This window comes from Chelmon rostratus, chromosome 10 (assembly GCF_017976325.1).
Source record: "Chelmon rostratus isolate fCheRos1 chromosome 10, fCheRos1.pri, whole genome shotgun sequence".
NCBI classification, from domain to species: Eukaryota; Metazoa; Chordata; class Actinopteri; order Chaetodontiformes; family Chaetodontidae; genus Chelmon; species Chelmon rostratus.
Window position 1 is genome coordinate 12,079,913 of NC_055667.1, and position 21,032 is coordinate 12,100,944.

A 21,032-nucleotide genomic window follows, 5' to 3' on the forward strand; every position below is an offset into this window, starting at 1 on the left:
GTATATGTAGACGATGTTTTGCGTGTCCTCACGGAATCCATATGAAAGGGCAAAAATCATGTAAAACACAAAACCACAAACAATGGCCATACAAGAAGTACATTTGCAAACATATTAGATTTAAATACATGTTTACACAAGGTTCAGACGTTTTTGTTGGAGTTTTTTTACTTGACTGGAGGTAATTTCATTCAATTTGAGCTAAAAATAAAAGTAATTGTATGCTGAGTGGTATGCTCAAAATAGGTAGTTGTATTATTTTAAATGTGGAACTCGTAATTGCAGCAGCTCTGAGCTCCGCAAGACCACTGCTGGTCAACTGGTTTATTATTTTTGTTCGCTGATAGCCTCTCACCTTGAGTACAGTTTGCTTTCTGGGACTATATTTAACTGGCCGTAACAGAAATCCCAAGTCAAACCCATTTGCGCGCACGGAAATCCCCTGTCTTTCTCCTCCGTATCTCATCCCTATGCTGGTCTCACACCTCATCTTCTCCTTCGCTGCCTCTCCATCCTTTCTCTCTCCTCCTCTCCTACCACACAGACTCTCTGGGCTCCTGTGACCCTTATAGCCACCTCACTCACGCTCTCTCACCCTCCTCTTCCCCCACTGCCACCCCCCACCTCCTCCTCCGCATTCTCGTGCCGGCCTAGCCAGGCAATGCTAACACTTTTGTCAGGGTGATTAATAGCACGCTGGATTGTCGTTAATTCACTGGCTAATGACTGGAGGGAGCGGGCGAGAAGAAGAGAGGAGCAGAGCGGAGCGGGGCTGGAGAGTAATAGACTGATGTATGGGTGTAGGCTGCTTCCAGTGGCAGAGGTGAATATCATCACCCTCCCTCCCCCAACAATCCACACCACCACCACCCCCTCGTACAACCTTAGACATACAGCTACTGTATAGTAACCAGAAAAAGCTTCATACTGCACACACACTCACATGTGTAGGCACACATGCAGACACATGCCGCTCAGGTGAGGCATGACTTCTGTTTATTGAAATCAATCACGTCCTCCAGAATCTCACAGCATTTCTTAAAATGAGTCTTGTGACTTTCTGAAAACGTTGCTTTAAAAATCTCAAACGCTTTCTGTTATTTTGAGATAGGTTGCATTACATTTGAAAGGACAGGTGAGTGCCAGTGAGAGTAAAACTGACTTTTGGAAAGTTTTTAGGTACAGACATTTGTCGGGCATCAATGCATAAGCTCTTCAGATTTTCATTGGACTGTGGCTCGTAAAAGTGGTTCTTAGTTGGATTATTTTTAGTTGGACTTCTGCAGTGATCAGTAAAATTGTTGCTGGAATTTAAAAAAAAAAACATTCTCTCTGCTTCACATTGCCTCATATTAGATATTGCACACATTAGATATGCATTGACTTTTTATTGTTTTTAAGATGGGCAAAAGTGAAGCCATGCAGTACAAAACTCAGACGCATGTGACAGGAAGTTGATCAAAAATTGATTTCATTGGATCAAACAAAAAGCGTGAGCGCTGCTTCACACTTCAGAACAAAGACTAAAACTAAAACAAAAGATGTGTATGCACACAAACGTGCTCGCAAGTAGACACGCAAGCTAACCTTCTCTCCTCCCTGGTTAATAAGAATGGATGGGTTTGTTCTGCACGCTGTCTGCCTTGGCGCTCCCTGAGCCAGCTGCCTGGCCTCCCGAGTGGTTTGCTAAATGAAGCTGCACCAGAAGTGGGTGTCGGGACACACACCACACACACACACACACACACACACACACACGCACACACACATGCACAATCAATTGAAGAGAGAAAAAGAAAGAGATACTGAGGAGGTGGTGTTCTCTGTTCACGCTGACTTCTTTCCTGTTATCTGGGACAACTGCATCATTTCACTTTTGTAGTAGTGTAAATGTACTGGATTTCCTTTCATTTTTGAAAAAATGTCTTAAAATTAAATTACGTTCAAACGATTTTATTGATCTCTATCGCTTCTCTGGATATTGACACACTCGCTGTTCCTCATCCTGACAGATGTGCTCACGAGTCTGATGTTCAAAAAGCTGCCCCTGTGATATAGGACATAATCTATAAATATGATTTCTGAATTGTTTTACATGGTAGAGAAGATTTGACTGTGGCAGAGGACATTCAAACTTTGTTGCACCACCTTGTTTTTGAATGTTGTGAATGAAAAGGGTTGATGATGCCTTGCAGGAAGCAAAATATATAAAACATGGAATACTTGTGCTTATCTAGAAAAACATTACTCTCACTAGCTGCTGTGGCATCTTAAGTAGCAGAGCCTTGATTTACGAAGAAACTCTGCTAAGTGATCTTCTTTAGATATGCTTTGTTTTTCTTGGACAGGTAAAGCTGAATCTGACCCTCATTTAAATAGTTTATTGACTGTAAAGATGAGACAGTAGATGTGAAACTGAGCTTCTTGTCTTTATTGTCTCTTTCATGTAGATAAATTATATCTCTTTCTCTTTCACTCTCTTCTCTTAGTTTCATGTGTTTCCTCCTTCTCACCAGCCAATCCATTCTTTTCCCCTTCTGTTCCTCCTGTTTTATCCAGCTCCTCTTTCCATCCTCTCAGCTTCTGCTCCTCTCCCTCCTCTCTCTCTCCCTCTCTCTCCCTCTCTTCTCCCCTGGGTGATGTTTGCAACTCAATTTGGCAAATGTAACTCGATATTGATTATTATTAATATTTATCATGTTTGTGAACATGTTTTCTCCTGGCGCTATTAATCTGCCCTGTTAATAAATGTCTGCAGCAGCCTGGGCCCCGGAGCCCCTCGGGACCACAGGGCCACCACACACACACACACACACACACACACACCTGCTCTCAGCTGTAGGAGGTTGCCTGCTGTCTTCTATTTGCCTGGAGGCTTGATCTTAGCACACGCACTATTGGAGGACAGAATGCCTGTAGGCCGCTCCGCACAAATAACCCCGTCAATACATCAGCAGTGTTGTATCAGCGCAATACGCAAACACAAAAGTGTGCACACACATGTATAAAAACACACAAAGGCTCCGGTCTGCTCCTTATTCATTGTTGCAGTGACCAGAGTCAGTCCAGTTGTCTGTTGTTTTTATGTGGAAATGCTGAATTGTTTACAAGTGCTATGATCATCCTTTTTACTGCTCACCACTGCAAGAGGAAGGAAGTACGGGAGGAACAAACTAAAGCACAGAGAAAGGCTAGAGACAGCTCCCCCTAGCAGGTTTTATAGACAGATAACCATTCCAGTCAAAGATAGTGAGGGAAGAGCACCCATATAGACACACACACACACACACACACACACACACACACACACACACACACACACACACACACAGACTAAAGATCTGCCCTGAATGTTGGCAAGCAACAAGGTGTGCATAGTGCAGTATATGTGGATTTCATGTTTGTTCACTGTGCATGTGCATAAACATTTTCTTTCCAGTTTTGGTCACGGTAGCAAACATCATTTCCCCACATATTTTGTGGGCATGAGCAGCACACACTGTGACTCACGACAGCATCAACTTAAATCTAGCAATAACTAGTTAACACAATAACAAGAACACAATAACACATGTAACACGGCGGTACATGTGCAACCCTGTGTCCTTCGTTTCCATTCGCACTTCCTTCTTTTTTGCGTTGCTTTTGTTTTTTTCCACCGCTGTGCTCCTCCTTTACCCGCTCTAAAGAAGCCATGTCGCAGTTTAAAGCGTTGCTTGGAAATGTTCCCCGTTGCTTTTACAAGGGGAAACAGTGTGCCGTCCTCGTTTCGGAGAGGCTTGCTGGTGTTGTAGCTGACCGTGCCCCCACCGCTCACTCTTTGCTTCCAAGCGCACACCTTCTCCCCTGAACGCCCTCCTTTGGCTGCCTCGTCACATGCTTCCATTTAGACGTCATTATGAATATATGGTGCCACCGTGGAAAAATACACCATTGTACAGTTTTTCACCTCTCACTCACTCCACCTTTGATTTGCACTCGTTTGATTTTTACAGCTGCCTCTCTCCTCCGCCCCTCCTGCTTTAAAGCACACGGTGTTTGTGTGGAGACAGAACCATCAAAGGCCTGCTCACTACAGAGGGACAGGTACCAGTATCACTCTGTGGCCCAGTAAGGTGGCTAAGTGGGACCATATTGACACAATATAATGGCACAAACAGCAGATTAAGCGTGGGGCTTTGAATGCCGCCCCTCACACACTTACGCACACACGTGCACATGTACGCATGGAGCTCCCACATCAGAATGTTTGGTCATTTATTGCTCAACCAGCTACCCATTTTTCATATCTGTCATGGTCCACACATTCTCCCTCCGCCTTCAATTTTTTTTCCTCCACCAGGCGATCTTTTCCCCCCATATTTGGAGCCGGTGCAGATTTTGCATAGTTTTGCCTTTTCCCTGGATACTGTCTTTTCATCAGTGGCTGGCTTTCCTTTTGAATTGAACCAGATCAATTTACGGCCAGACAAAGATACAGTCTCTGTGTGCGTTGGAGAGGGAAGGCAGTGAGGGAAATGGGACGTGTGTGCTTTATGATGGCCATCGTTGGCACACACGTCTTCTTTCCAGCTCTCTTTTATTGTTATCATAGCCACAGCCGTGGCTCCACTGTGCTGCTTGCTCTCTAGCAAAGCATGCACCTGGCTCTGAATGCTCGAGCTATTGTTGGCATCCATATTAGCTTGTGGTCTGCAGTACTTTACAAGATGTGCATCCCTGTATACAAGTAAAACTGCATCTTCAACTACAATTTCAATCAAAGAGTCGTGATTTTTTCTCAATGAAGAGATGCCTGGTTATTCAAGAAATTAGTGGGGTCTTATTTGATGCAGTATTTAAAGGTTCCCCTTCCAGAATTCCTGCAGTGTTGTTTCTCTCTACCCAGACTATGTCAATAATACAGCTCAGTCTATATGCCACAAGGCACATGTGTTTGTGTGCGTCCAGGCAGACGGCAGAAAATGACTCCAGATCTCTATCTTTCTGCATTTAAGTCTAGAGTGCGCTGATTAAACACAACCACAGAACAATTTGCCTGTTGTAAGGCCCTTCGATTAAACCGCTGATTTTCAGCACCGTGTCAAGTTATTTTGCCATGGCAACGCTGATTACAATGTTATCAGCTTTTCATATTTTTGTAGTATTTTTAGTTTTTCGATCTTGACTCCTAAAAGGGAGCACAGTCAGATTTTTCTTTAATGGCTTGTTCGTGTTGTGTGCTTGTCTTTTGAAATATTTGACATTGTTAAATGTGTATTTTAGAGGTTAGTGTCTATAAATGTCATATCTGTGTCATAGCTTGTAATTCCACTGTGACATGCAGTAATTACGAGATATCATCTTTACCTACAACACCATCTGATCCCTTGCACATGTGTTTAGAGTACAGTAACAGCTCCTGCAGTTGCAAACAGATGTGTGTTTGTGTGATAGCCTGCATCTGTGTTCGTACGTGCCCTAAAATCTTTGTTATTGCAAGCCATGCTACAAAGCAAAGAGCTCCGTTTATGGCACGCATTTACAATTTATCAAATAAATGGGATGCCTTCATGTGGCCTGGGCCCGGCTCTCAGGCAGAGCAGCGTAGTTTTCCACTGGAATAACAGCTGCTGAACAAGCAGCCCATTGTAGCCACAGCCAGCACCGGGACCCCCAAGGTGCGAATTAATGATTGACCCCTGATGTAATCAGGATAAATAGCTCCCCGTAAAAGAGAAAGAGATGGCGAGAGGAACAGAGAGAGAAAGAACAACATAAGGAGCCAGGGAGAGGAAGGCACTATCTGGCCCGGGTGTTTTTTAAGAAGCCCTCAGGGAGACGAACCTCACATCTCTTTCTGGGTCTTTTGAGACCCAGAGCTAACATACAGCTGTTTAAAAGCAGCCCAGTCGTCAGTTTTTAGACTCTTCGCCTCCTCCTCTTGGTCCTCTTCCTGGCCCCTTTCATTATTTTCCTGCTTACTTTTCTCATCTGTGACTTTTTTCGGCTCTGGTCGAACATGGTCAACTTGTCTTAGAGAGGGCAGGAGGGAGAGGGAGAGGGAGAGAGAGAGAGAGAACGAACTTGTCTCTAGCAGCGAGCAATGTAAAATTTTCCCAGTTTTCTCTCCAGGCAACGTTTTTATGAATTAACTAAGTTACGACTGAGAGTTGAACACTGCGTCTGCCATTTCTGCCTCACGTTACTGCTTCATGTGTCTCACAAAAGATGTTTTGTTCATTAAAATTAAGAGGGTTTTTTCCCTCCTTCCCCTTGTTGCTTAATTATTTGATGTAGCGATCTGTGCATTTTTTTGTGCACGGAGGCTCTTAAAGCCAAATAGTATTTAATAGATTTTCCGAGGCTGTCTTTCTGCTTGTCAAAATTGCTCTCAATGGGTCAAGTGCCAGTGAGAGTGGGGGAGTGAAGAGGGAGGGTGAGTAAAAAAAAAAGTGTTTAACAGCCTGAAAACACTTTTGATTGTGCAGAGGGAGCAGCAGATAGGGCTGAGTTATAAAACTTTAATTGATCTGTGAAAAGTGGAAGCTACTGCTGGCTCACATGTTCCGCTGCTTAATTGCGCGCCTGGTCTGAGCCCCTATGAAACAGTGATCATTAAAAAAAATGGGTTGCTTTCCAGTCAAAATCACTGGATGACGCAGAATCAGTCATAAAAGGCTGGATTTTACTGCTGCAGCTTTATATGATAAGTTTCCCGGATCTGCGTGGACAGGCTGCAGGTTTGCCAGGCGCTGAAAAGCCCTTGTCGCATGCGTTCATCGTTTCAGATTTCCCATTTAAAACTTACATGTCAGTTAATTTCACAAGCTTCACGGTCCACATCTGTCACCGCGCAGGAACCCAAATATTTATCAGAGAACAAAAAAATTATGCCCTGCGCGATGAATGTGCTCTTGTGGAACTTCAGCGATGACTTTTTCTGCTTTGGTTTCTTGATTAGCTCAGTCAATCTTTCTACAATTTACAAGCCTCAGCGTTTCCCTCCTCACCTCATCAAGTGTAAACAGAAAGATTAGTTCGGAAATCAATACACCCTTTAAACAGAAAGAAAACGTATTAGTTGTTGTTTTAGTTAAACGTATTAATGATGCATATCTCTTACATCGAGTTTTATTAAAATTCAACCCACAAACTTTCATCGTGACCTAATAAACTTCCATGTACTCACAAGCACTTTTTACAAAATGTCATGTTGCAGCTCCGGCTAAAACCTGGGAAGTGGTGGCAGGCTTGGCAGCAGCCTGGACGGAGGCTAACAGAGGGAGAGAGCTTGATTGGAACCACTCCTGCTGTAATTTTGGGCCTAGTTAGCCTGCTGATTGCCAGTCCCTGTGTTTAGATAGTAAAACTGCAGTGGTGCTTTGACGAAAGACACCAGGATCTGTTCAGAGAGGAAAAGAAGGAGGCACACATATTTTGCTGAGGCAGACACACACACACACAAACAAATACATACAGACAAGGGCTGGGCGTTTAACCTCTGTGCTTTTTTTGGCACTGACTGAAGTGTTTTGGTTGCACTGCCTATTGAAAACTGTCAAGTGCGTCATCATACTTGCATCAAATGTCTGGTCCGGTTTCTTATTCTTTGATCAGATTGTTCCTGATTTAAATCCTAATTTTACCATTTGTATGTTTGTTTTTTTTTGTTTATTGTACGGCTGCTTGTATTCAATGCTTGAGAACTTTGGCTTCTTTTTTTAATTGAAAAAAGACATACTTTTGTAGAAAAAAAATGTCTCAGCGCTGGTGGAGCAGCTCACCACGATGCATTTGCGCATGCACATTTACAAACCTTCACTCACCAAATCCCTAATAACACACTTAGAAAAAATGGGTGAAGCCAAATGCTGTGTGCATCCACACACACACACACAATCTCGGTGCTCATCATCATTTTCACTCATATTGGAGTGGTGGGATCGTGGAGCACAGGCACAATCATATTGTCAGTCTCCGGACGTGACAATAATGATAGGTGACGAGGCTAACCAGGTCAATGATAGACACAGCCATTATTTGTAAGATGAGTCCTGGCAGGAAACAGCGACGGCGATGGAATTGAGAACTTTTCCCATCAAGAACTTGGCTAACCTAAAGCTTCTTCTCTTCGTCTCTCTGGCTCTTCTCACATGAGTCACAAATCTGTAAGCTCAGCATCTTGTAGCTGAAGGCCATCACATGGATAGGTATTCTTTTCTGAGGACCCTCATTGCACAGTGTGGTTTTCTAGCAGTTTAGAGGTTTGGAGATTGAAGTTGGGTTGAAGTTTGAAGTTGATTGAAGTTTTAGGGGGGAATTTAGGGTTAAGAAGTCACTGGATGTGCAGTGCTTACTGAGGATGGGGATATGATTTAGGCCATATTATTTAGCCCTGGATGAAAAGAAACGCAGGCTGCTCATTCGTTTGAGCCAGTGCCTTGAAGCAGAGGGCTCTGGCTAAACAGTGTTATGTATCTATATCTGCCTCCTCTGCTTGCATATTAACAACAGTCTTTATGTGTTTTGTGTACCAGATGACAGCGAGCCAGTGGACAGCATGTACGACACAGAGGCCGACCTCCACGGTTTAGCGGCCGGCAGCGGAGGTGGTGCCGACAGCCCAGAAGATGACGCAGACGACGGCATCATCAACATGTCCCCCCTGCCCTCACCCACCCCTTCCCATCCAAACAACAACCACCACCACCTGCTGCACCCCCACATCTACGCCACCCACCACCACCACCACCTTCACAACAACAGCAACAGCAGCAGCAATGACCAGGACTTCACCACACCCAAGGAGGGCTCACCCTACGAGGCACCTGTCTACATTCCAGACGACATTCCCATTCCCAGCGACCTGGAGCTGCGGGAGTCCTCTGTGCCCGGTGCCGGCCTGGGGGTTTGGGCCAAGACCCGCATCGGTGCTGGCGAGAGGTTCGGTCTGCACAGCACGCTGCATCATGGGGCCACAGGCAAAGACAGCTCCTTTGGATGGGAGGTAGGAACCAGCCCTACTTCTTTGTGCTTTGTTTTGGGTTGTTTAGTGCTTTTTCCCCTTGATTTCACTCCAGCCGTCTATCACGTTTGACTACTTACATAACGGGTAACAGAATGGAGGTGCCATCAGCAAAGATGCTCGCTCCATTTGCATCCCCCGTGTCACTGGACCCCATCTTTGATTCTGCACATACACACAGAAACATACACACACATGCATACAAAACTCACACTCATCCAGAATTTCAGCAGCACAGCGATGTCAGATGGAAAAATCTGGCTGATTAGTAGAGGTATCAGCTTTTCTGGGCGTCGGTCCGAGCGAGCACACTCATTTGGTCACGCCACCCGATATGGAAATGGAAGAAGCATGGCCCAATGCGGTGGCGGCATATTGAACTATTAATTTTCATTTCAACATGACATTAGAGGATATTGAAGTTGCTTCAGTAAGCTCATTAGGAAAAAAAGGAAAACTCCTGATCTCTGTCTCTCTCTCTGTGTCTCTCTCTCTCTCGTTCTCATGTGCCTAATCAGAGATGAAATATACTGGCCTGCTTTTCATTTCACTGACTCCTTGACTCTTCATTTTTAGGGGGCTGGTCATTCACATAGTCTAATATTACATTTGTATGTAATAAGGAATAGAGACTTTGACTGTAGAGGTTAATCATTGGAACATCATGTGGGAAAGGGCAGGATGTACTTGGATTAGACATCACCAGTGCACAGTTAGAGGTTTATCAGATTTTTAATGTGGGCCAACAGGCCATGCAATAATTTTGAGAGAACTTTTACATGTTTTTTTTGCTGTTTTTACTACATGCATTTAGAAGAGCATAAGAAATCCCAACATTTTACACAGATATTGTATAATGAATGTTACCATGTTAGGCAACATAAATTGATGAGATAACATTTATCATATATCATATTTGTTGTTTTAAACAGGTGCTTTTGGAGCATTGCACAACTTTCCCAGTCTTTTATAGCTCCTGTCCCAGCTGTTCCAACATATATTTCCAAAAATCAATGAAGTTGATGATGTAAAACATTAAATATATTGTCTTTGTCCTGTTTTCAATTAAGTATGTGTCAAAAAAGATTAGCAAGTTATCACATTCTGTTTATGTTTTACACAACGTTCCAGTTTTTTGGAATCGGGGTTGTAGTTTAGAAAGTTTAGAATTAACGATCGTTATTAGTAGTTATATTCTCAAAGCATCTGGTCATTTCACAGTTTCCCTTGAGAGAGAAATTGTAAACATCTCTCTGAAAAACTTGGCTCATAAAAGTAATGTCCATGAATCTCTCATTGACAAGATTTTAAAGGAATCTCTGAGGGTCTTGTAATAAGTTCAGTCTGATGAACTCCTGGCGGTTTCCACTAAAGCCTTCATTTCTTTTTTCACCCTGTTTTCTTCTTAACAGTTGCAGGAGAAGGCGATTAGAGCACACAGGCACACGCTATGTGGCAGTGTGCCAGTCTGAACATTTTCCTTTTTAAAGTTCATATTATGGCTAGCCATTCGGGGTGCATAGGGCACCTCTCCAAAAGCTACACTCTCCCCGTAGCTCTCATGTTTTCTCTCAGTTTTCCTCCTCCTTCCTTTTTTCTCCCCAGACACCCGACTAATGCATATTCATCAGCTAAGCTTTAGCTCTCTGGCTTGTAGGAAAAAGGCCACCTTCAGCTCGAAAGAGATACATTCACACATGCGCTCATAGAAATGTCCTGACGTATGTACACACACACACACACACACACACACACACACACACCTCCGTTAAAAGGGAGACTTAGGGTATTGTTGCGCTTTTAAGAGTTTAGAAATGTAGAGATTAGATTTTCGCCACTCTCAGAGGGAGTTTGAAGTGGAGATGAAGTTATTAAACCACCCAGTAAAGTCCAGTACATACATGAACACAGTCCACATTCTGCCACTGCCTTTGGCACATTTTAGGTCTTTTGGTGACATTTTAGAAATTTTCTTTGTGACAAATGCAGTGAGCAATGCGTTTTTTTCATTCATTTGCATGTTGCAGCTAGCCTGAGGTCAGTTTTATATCCCCTCAAGGTATAATCTTCAGTCTTTACCTCCCAGCCTGTCAAAATGGAACGATTGATCTGTCTCGTCTTCCTCCTCCTCCTGAGTGGTCATTGGAGGACTCACTCTGATTGGCTCTGTTTTTTTTTTTTTAAGATATCCTGTCTGGTCTGGGGCTGGAAACCTTCGGGGACTCTCCTCTCACAGACTCTTATCACAGATAGTCATAACAGTCAGCCTGTTGATAGTCATCAACAGACTCCCCCAGGAGTCCCATACACCCCCTTTCTCCCCCATTTTCACCATCTACCCCTCTACTCATCTACTGCCTCTGGTCTTAGACAAATAGACAGACGAGGGAGCAACTGCGGTACGGCTGAGTGAAGAAAGATCTTAAAAGAAACCAGAGAGAAACAAGGATTAATGGTGATGCATAGAGTAGGAAAAGACGATGCAAAAAACACATTTCTCACAGCATCACAAACACTGGAGGAGTCTGATACTCTGCATGGAAATTCTGTGAATGTGTATGTGTTACACCAGTTCTCTGCCAAGACAGGGGGACATGTTATGAGAGGTAATAAGTGAAGTCATCTGAGATCTCCGGGGTGTAAATGTGGTCATATTTAGCCGGGGCCTCACGCAGACCCTTCTTGGTAGGAAGACGAAATTGGATTAAGTGGTGAATTTAGCTATCAGAGTGATTAGTTTAACTGTGCTTCCACTTCATAATAAATTGCAGTATGCAGTCTTACTATATGCTGCAATTTGCCAAACACTCCCAAGAGTTAAACAGCCTTGTTTTCTTCCTGATGACCACTTCATTTTACGTTGATTAAATTATCTTAAAATCAAAGGTTGCAGACTATGTTGTACATGTATCCCTATAATCCTTGGAAACATGAAATCCCCCAAAATTACAGTTACAAGATTTTTACTCATCAACAATGATATATGCCATCTGCAGTAGTACACTCGAGGCCAAAACAGCTTAACTACGTTGGCTGCATTTTTGTGGATTTTTTACTAAGACTGGCAATAACTCATTATGCTGGCTTTGCGAGCACCGCGGTCTACCAGCGAAGCCCAAACAGCTCTAACAATCACATGGCGCAGGCTGTAGTGCTTTCTGGATATCTGAGTGGAAGTGTAGATTGGTGGAGAGAAACAGAGGGAGTAATAGAAAGAGAGAGCGAAGGAGTAGGAGTGAGAGAGAGAAGAAAGAGGAAGGCAGAGAGGAAGCCTACTATTGTCTGTCCTGGGGCACCGGGGACTGGAAGAGGTGTTAACTCAGACTCATTTCAGCGAGACGGACAGCTCAATCTAAGAGCTGCTTCGCTGCAGGCCATGGCCATTCTCTTCTGTCTCAGACTCCCTCTCTGGGCCAGCACCGAGTCATCCATTTAAAAACCATTATGCTCCCCCTTTAGCACAACATGATAGAGCGCCAGGGCCCCAGGTCTACCATATGTGTGTGTGCCTTTCTGGTTGTGTGTGTTTGCATAGGGCTGCCAACCCCTCAGGATAGGAAGGCCTGAGCAAGCAGAGAGAGGCGAGGCCCTCAGAGAGTCCACTGTGGGGATCTACTGTCAGAGTGACTGCTGCTATTATCTGGCCGGTAGATTGACCCGACTTGCCTATTGATAGAGTCATGTCACCATACAATGGCTGGGGGTATTGTGCTCTTCACTGACTGGCATTGAATGGACTCACTGATCTAACTCCCTTGGGTGTTCAGATGGCAGGAGAGAGTGCAACACATTTGTGGAGGAAGCTTGTTAAGAGGAACAAACTGCAAGTTTGCAGCTGGGATCCGTGAGCGACGTTAAATCCTTCCAACAGTAACGACTTTGACTTTTATCTTTAGAGGAAAAACAAGAGCACATCAAATCTCTCAGTCATGTCTGCATTTGGAACATTAGTGAAGCAAACCAAAGCGATATGGCCAAACCCTCTCAAAGCGATATTAATGGTGTTTGCTCTGCTTACCCTGTGCTCATTGGGCGTGTCCTTGCTGAATCATTGCTTTTGAAACTCCTCTAGCACCTATTAGCTTTGTCTGTTCTCACTATCTTTTGTTTCTCCAGCTTGAATGTTTGCTATCTCACGGGGTTCTTGTTTGAAGGTCAACGCACATCAGGTGTTGCGGCACAATCTCACCAACTGTGAGAAGATGGAGTCACTTGCTTGTCAGTTTTGGATGATTCACTGGCTGCTAAACTTGTAATTACCAATCTTGGTGCTCTGCTGTTGTCAATTTATAGAATGTAAATGGTACACAGCACGATACCTTCAGGGTCTGAGGCACGATACCAGGGATGTAAGAAGGACGTATTGTGCATTTTGATTTTAGGGATGTGCAGTTATGTAGACCCTTTGGACAAGGTCAACACAAATGCTTTCACACACAAAAACATGGATCACAGACTCCGTGTCAGCCCTGCAGCCATATTTGTCTCTTTGCAGCAGTGGACCTTGGGATGACTTTGTTGCCAGGCAAACTTCTTTTTCTCTGTCCCTCATTCTTTTTCTGTTTACCTTTTGTGGGGTGATTTTCCATATCAGTATCATTCATCCAGTGATGTGTGGAAAGAGGCAAAAACTATGCTAGCTCTTCTGTTTACCCTGTTATTGACTTAGTGATTGGCTAAGACATCTGGCGGGTACTCTTGTGTCGCCAAGGTTCTACGTGACAGTTACCATCCGGCCATGGCACCATGCATCTCCCTCACCCTGTGTCAGGCACTTAATCTCCAGCGTAACCGCTTGCTTTTCATGCTGACGCGATGATCCTTTTGTTCTCGACCTAATCGTTGAGCTAAGCCCTCGTCCTTGTCTCCAAACTTTAGGCAGAAGAAGTCCTGGCGCACCCTGACACTTATCTGTCCTGACCCACCTCTCGCCTCCTGAAGTGTTTGCTCGCCTTTTGTGTTGTGCCTGAGGAGGGCGGATGGCCAAGTTCTTATGCTGCAAGATATTCCTACAGGGCATTCAAGGTGCAGCTTGGAACTTGTCTGATCTGTTTGCCTTCCACAGAAAGGTGTTCCTTATCTTGATGTTTGGTCCTTCAGGTGACTGGCACTGAACTGATAGGGCAGAAACTCCCTGGGACTGCCAGGAGACAGTAGTCACACCAATTGAATTTATAGTATGAGACAGAGTGGGAAAGAGAGGGAGCGAGATAACGGGAGATAGATTAGTTTCCTGCTTGATTTCATTAATGTGCTTTCCGGTGTTCTCATTGTGACAGTCATGTCCTGCTGCTTCAATTATGACTTGGTTAAGGTCAGAGAAAGTAAGCAGTCACTAACCATAATGTAGGCATCTATTAGTCATCCATTTTTAGACACTAAGCCCTAATATTACCTCTTGTTAACCTGAACCTCTACCATGTAGACTATTGTATAGCAGGAGTGAAGCTCTTCACATAAATGGGCTCATTATCATGTCTTTTAGTAATCAAATCAGGACCATGCTCTGATGAGCCTGGCCTTGAGCTGAGAGTACTTCTCCTTAAAGCCCCAACAGGGAAAACAGCTGGCCATCTTAGTTTTACCTCCTCAGATCTAGTTTTATTTGAAAGTAGAGGATAAACGTATATAGTAAAGGGTCATTTTACCTAAATCGAACACCAAAAAAGCACGTTTTATCCACTTTGCTCCAGTTATGGATTTTTGAGATATCCAACTCTGAGACTTCTGCTGCCACACCCACACAACAGAGATAGGATTCCTTTTTTGGTGCAAAAGCATTAAAAGGTTTGGAAAAAAGCAAATTTTTCCAATCCTAGATTCATAAAACTGAATGACTATAAGCTACCAGGGATTCGAACAAAAACATGTTTTTGTGATTTGGGTGATTGCTCCCTTGAACATTTTGCACAAAATATTCGCTATTTTGATTCTGTGTTAACCGACATCAGCACTGGGATGAAAAAAATCTTTTAGAATCTTTCGATGGTGAAAATGATGAATATTTGCACTATATTGACAACTAACTGCACATTTTTCATGATTGGTTATATGAAGTTATGTGTTAATGTAAGGAGTTGCTTTGGCACATTTGTGTTTAGTCCCACATTGTAATGAAAAGGATATCAAACCTGTGGTTTCTAATAACAGTATTGACCAACAGTGTGCGGTTTTCTGTCATCATTATTTGACTTTGACAGAAACCCCAAGTTTACACACGGAGGGAAAACACCAGAGAGAGAGCGTAACACCACAAGTCCCGGGCCTGGGTGCTGTAATATCTTCCATTCACGTTCATTTTATGTAGGTTTTAAACATGCCATTAGCCAATTTAATCCAATTTTCCCAGCTTTCGGAGCACTCCAGTGGAACAGATTCCATCTAATATTAAACATATGGTCGTCGTTGCCCCTAGAAACACCACAGCAGCGCTCTTTTTTTTTTTTTTTTATAAAGAAAGCTGTTAAAGACAAGCCTCCTGTGTCTCGGTGCAAACCATTGTCAATTATCTTCAATGTGCACAGTAATTGATAACGAGGAAGCAGGGCAGCAAATTAAATGTCAGGTTTGATTAGAAGCCTGATACCTTATCATTCCTTCATAACTCGTTACCAACATCTGTTAATTAGTTAATAAATTAATCTGCAGGGCTCAGATGAAAGGTGTCCAGGCTCCCAAGGAAGTACATGGGGCAAAGTCATCCATCTTTGAAGAGAGTGGAACTCGACAAATATTGTCCCTGGGATTTGGGCTGTTATTACTTGGTCATTGGTTTCAGACCTCAGCCACTCCAGCCAAGCATTCTCAATGGAACCTCTTGTTTTCCTCAATAACCCCCCTCACAGTCTCCTCACGCATCTCCACCACAATGCTGTCCTTTATTGCATGAGGTTTCTCTTAGCAGAAGTGCTTTAAACATTGATTTAAAAACCCTCACATTGGCCCATCAGTCCTCTGTGATGAAGCGCAGGTAACTCCTGTCGAATCCCGTCCCTTTCGCTGTGTAGCGAGTGAAAGCCCATCGGTCATCATTGTCCTGATGAATAGTCTCATCGGTTATGGCCTCAGGGCAGGAGCAGACAATGACGCTGCTCTTTGCCACAGTGGAAAATGATGACATTTGTCAAACGCTGCTTATGTTGGTGATCAGATTTATGCTATTATGTAGACATGTGCTTTTCCGCCTTCCCAGCTCTCGCTGCTAGGCTGATATTTACAAATGAGGCTCATCTCATGTCAGCTCTGACTTTTCTGTCATATTTTGGTGTGGGTCTAGAATCGTATGGGTGCCAATGCAAGACCTTTGTGTCACAGATCACTCACCCTTTCTTCCATTTTCACTCAATTTTCCCTTTCTCCCTCACTTTAAATCTAAATCCCTTGTGCTGCTTAACATTTCTGTGACTCAAGCAGGAGGTGGTGACCTATTAATCAGGTCCCCGTGGCTGTTGTGATTGCCATTTTCCATAATCAGATACACAACATGGCCCAAAAGCCTTGGCTGTAGAAATGCTTATTTTCGTTAACTCCTTGCAGTTCTTGTACTGCATTGTAGAACTCAATCCATGAGCAGTGAGCCGTGGAGGAAGCTGGAGCACAAGCCTGTGCTTTTTAATCGCTTTTTATTAGGTATAAGGACTAACGCTTCAGCACAGCGTGCGTCTTTGTCAGAGTCAAACAGTCGTGGTACATGCAGAGAGTATAAAGCGCCCGCATGAGCTTATGCTCGTAGAAAGAGAGCGAGGACTGTCATTAACCTGTTGTCAGCATAATAAGTATAAAAGTTCAGATAACCTCTCCTGTTCTCTGTTTTTTCCGAGTTTATCTTTGCCATGTGGTTCAACACGGACATGTACAGGCATATAAAATGTACATTACCACACGCGCACATGTCCACACAAACATAAAGAGACACGGGCAGGCAGGAAAAAGACATTCTCCCGTGTTATTCTTTCCTCCACTCGGTCATTTAGAATAACAGGGTAGAGTGAGAAGCGAAGCGCGATGACGACATTAGATCTAAAAACAGTGTTGAATTGTTGAAGTGTCAAACACACCGGGACGTCTTTACTTTGGAAAGTCTCCGGAATCGCTTGAGTGGTTTTCGCTCATTTGCTCCACCACTGTCATTGGGAGTCTTGTCTGCATGAGACAACAAGGAGGTTTTGACAGAGTTAAGAAAGATTTGTAGAGGTACGTTTGTGTGTGTCTGTGTGTGTGTGAGTGAGAGAGAGTGTGTGTGCGCATGTGCTTGCGTGTGTATTTACATGCACACAGACGCACATACACACTCTGTATTTTAATCATCTTGGGCACCGGTTCACCCTCCACATGATCCTAAATCTGTCAGATTTCCTCAACTAAAACTGAATCTCACCAGGAGTTTGGTGTAATATCTTAATTTAGCACAAGTGCTTGTGTCAAGATGACAAATAACAGTTTAAACAGATGTTTCCCAGACATTTCAGAAGTGAGATATCATTGCCTCATTCAATTTGGTTTGCGTTGTTCTACATGCTGCTCACTGTGACAGGGATATTTGATGTTTAATCGCTGTTTGTAAAGCATAAGTGGAGTGGTATGTAGTTGATTTAGATGTTTCCTAATACTGTCATCATCACTTACTATAAGAATATGCATTTTAACTGCTTGATGAAGATATGTTGACAGGGATAGTTATGTATCGTGGTAAGGGAGTCTAAAAATGACCGCATGAAAATCTTTAAAAGATAATGAGACCTCAGACACCATGTTAAATAATTCTTTAATTGTATTTCAAGAATTCTGTAACATATTAAGCAAGTGACATGTGACGAGAGTTGACAGCGACAGCTTGTTTTACTTTGCCAAAGCATCTGCCACCAAGACTTCCATTGACAAGTATGTGCAAAAGAGACTCTGATGACCTGCAGCAGTGGAGATGAATAAACAATCCAGTAAAATGGCTGTTTATTCGAATACTTCTGCGTCATAGCTGAACCCTTAGAGGGGCTGTGAGCTAATACATGACATATAGCTGTATAACAATATCCAATTTGCTGTGCTGCTTTCTCACTGTGGAGAACAAGAACCTGCCTGTTAGTTTGTGTTTCCAGAGAGAAAGAGAAGGTGAGGCAGCCTGGATTTCTGCAAATCTGCTTAATGGTCAGGGCAGCGCACTGCAGGCCTCTCAGTCATTGTGTCCTCTGTAAATGTCATATGATTCTGCTCACTTTTTCTGGAGAGGAGGTGAGCTGATGCTGGTGCAGCTGGTACACAGCGGTACCCAGCATGCCACCCGGTACCACAGGAAGGTGTAAAAGAAAAAAAGACCTATTCTAGTTCTCTGAAACTCTTAGGCTTGAGCCATGTGATGCAAAAGTTATGCCAAACAGGAGAACAAAAGCACTGTCACATTGTGTGAGAGTGTGACTGTATGTGCACTCTTACCTAGATTATGTTTGTGTTGCAGTTGTATCAGCTGGGTGATACGATGGTTGTTTGGCATTACGTGAAAATCTTATTGTCATGTTGTTATCATCACAGCTGTCCTGTTTTTTCCTGCCGCTTCTGTACGTTTATGTGCCGTTCCTCATTATTTAGTAATTGAGATCAAACACTGGTTTATAATAAAAGCCTTCATATGTCACTTTGTCTGCTGTTATTTTATTGGACCTGAGTGTTTCTGGGGACAAAGCCTGCTCCCCTCTGCTGGCCAAGAGCTCACAATGCCACTTCCCGAACAAGTTTTAAGTGCTTTTAATGTTGTGTGCCAGACGTGTTTATTCAGGGAGGGGGGAGAGAGAAAGGCAGATATTTTAGTACAACTGCAGAAAGTGTACAGTGTAAGAGCACACCAGCAAACACACAGCGCACACACACTTGAAGCACGGTGCCTACCAAACCACTCAAGCAGTGCAAGTCGGCTCTTTCTTCCCGACCCTTCTTCTTCCTCCTCTCCTGTGCAGTGGAGGATGTGTGACAGGAGCCGCCATCGCTTTCCCTTTACGCAGCTTTCCATTCCTACTTCACATCTGTTCTCACACACATGCACAGATGCTCACAGGTACACACACAGAGAACAGCCCCCTTTCTGGCGTTCTTGTGACGGATCCCTCTCAAAACCTTGTGTTTAGCTGTATGCTTATATACAAACATATTCATGCTCCATTACAATTTTTTGCAGACTCTGATCTCTTTTCTCATGCCGGTGTACTGTCATGTGCATTGTGATGTGCTTCCACAACAAAATACGGGGCATGTGCTTTAATTATACCAAGATCACAGACTCAAATCTTTTCTTTTTTGATTCATTGATTTTTCAACCTCCTTTCTCAATCCTATGTGCCCTCTCTCTCTATTTCTACTCTCCTTTTTTCATTTTGCTCCCTCCTCCTCTTTTCCTGGCCTCCAGGGTCCCGGTGCTTCTAATTCGGCCTTATCAGTGAAGTAATTTAGCTGCCACAGCTTGGGTTTCTGTTGCGCGGCGAGCGGCCCCATTGTCCTGCCCTGCTGTTGCTGAGATAAACCCTCAGATTGAACAAAGTCCGTGCTGACCTTTACAAACTCCCAAATCTCGCTCTGTACACCCCTCCAACAGAGATTCTCTCTGCCTCAAGCGCTTTTCTTGGGGTGGGGGGTGGGGGGGGGGGGGCTTGGGGCACATCAAGTGGGAGGGAGAAGGCGGATGAGTGTGTGTGCATGTGTGTGAAAGAGTGAGAGTGTGTGGGGTCAGGGTGGATTGAGTGAGCGTGAGATGGACAGGGGAGAGGGATTAAGATGGCTGACTGAGCCTGTCTATATTTCCAATGGCACTTCGCTCTGAGAAGGAGGCCGAGGAGGAAAAAGTGCACTGCAAGCAAAGCATTCAAGTGTGCATTTTTCTGTCTCCTTCAGATGGCTGAAGAAGGCTTTTGTGAGCCACGTTGCCTTCAACATTCAGCCAGAAATATGATTTCTTTGCTGTAAAAGTAAAGGCACCTTGTGTCTTAACTCCTCGTAATTGCTGTTGATGTCCCTGAAACGGCTCATTGAGAGAAACCTGACAAAAGCACCGTTGAACCCCTCGTCTTACCTCCATTGTTATCTATCATGTCCTTCATTCCTTGGCAGAAGGCCCAAGAGGAGTCTGTCGGGATTGTTGCTTTGACACACAGTGAAACGGCTAGAGAGGAACGGTTGAAGCCAAGTGGCTGGGGGATTGGATGGGTTGGGGGTCGATGCTGCGCCGGGGAGGTTCGGGGCACAATGCAACAGGAGTACCCTCTCCATTGTGAACCACTGTCATCCTTCAGAAGCCACTCGACTGGCTCTCCACGCCGCAAATCCTCCGGGCTCTCTATTCCAGCCGTCTGTCGGTCAGGCAGGGAACCTCATCAAAAGGTCTTGGAGTTGGGGATTGGGGTAGCGTGGGTGGAGGGAGGCAGGATGGTGGAGAAGAGGGGAGGAAAGGAGTGTTGTTAGCTGCAGAGTTGGGGTGGTGCTGTGTGTGTGTGTGTGTGTGTGTGTGTGTGTGTGTGGTGTGGGGGGCCACATAACAAGGCCGTAAGTTCAGGTGTGGGCTTCAGAGTTAGTGATTGATTGGAGAGAATCTGCACCACTCGATCCGTTGGTCAGGGTGGCCCTGTGTTCATCCCTCCATCCATCCCTCCTCCTTTCCACCTCCCCCCCGCCCACCACCACCTGCCTGCAAGCCACCACCAGTGTTCCCAGGGAGATGAGCGCCACGGAGAAGAAGGCCCACAAGGGATTAACTTTTCACATGGCTGGGAGTCCTCATCTCAAAAGACCTGACAACCCCAGACGGCTTGATTAAAAAAGAAAAGAAGAGAAGAGGAAAGGAGGGAGGTGGGGGGAGGGAGGGCAGAGGAGGAGGAGAAGAGGGGGAATTCTTCACATGATGGCCCTGAGAGAAGGATTTTGGATATTGGGTGTCTTTTTTTCCCTTCACCCAAAGCCCCCATGTCTTGGTTGAGAATGAGCAAATTGTTCCTCCTGTTCTCTCGGCAGTCCCTGTGTTGCCCTGCCTAAAGATGTGGGTGGGCAC

The 21,032-nt window shown here is 44.3% G+C and overlaps 1 protein-coding gene across 4 annotated transcripts in view; it reads left to right on the forward strand.

Moving 5' to 3' along the window:
* prdm16 (PR domain containing 16) overlaps positions 1–21,032 on the forward strand; it is a 178,052-nt gene that overhangs the window by 50,608 nt on the left and 106,412 nt on the right. For all 4 annotated transcript variants that reach the window (XM_041945625.1, XM_041945626.1, XM_041945627.1 and 1 more), the window contains exon 2: positions 8,520–8,989. In XM_041945625.1, the coding sequence (XP_041801559.1) occupies positions 8,520–8,989 (470 nt within the window). The remainder of the gene's footprint in view (positions 1–8,519; positions 8,990–21,032) is intronic.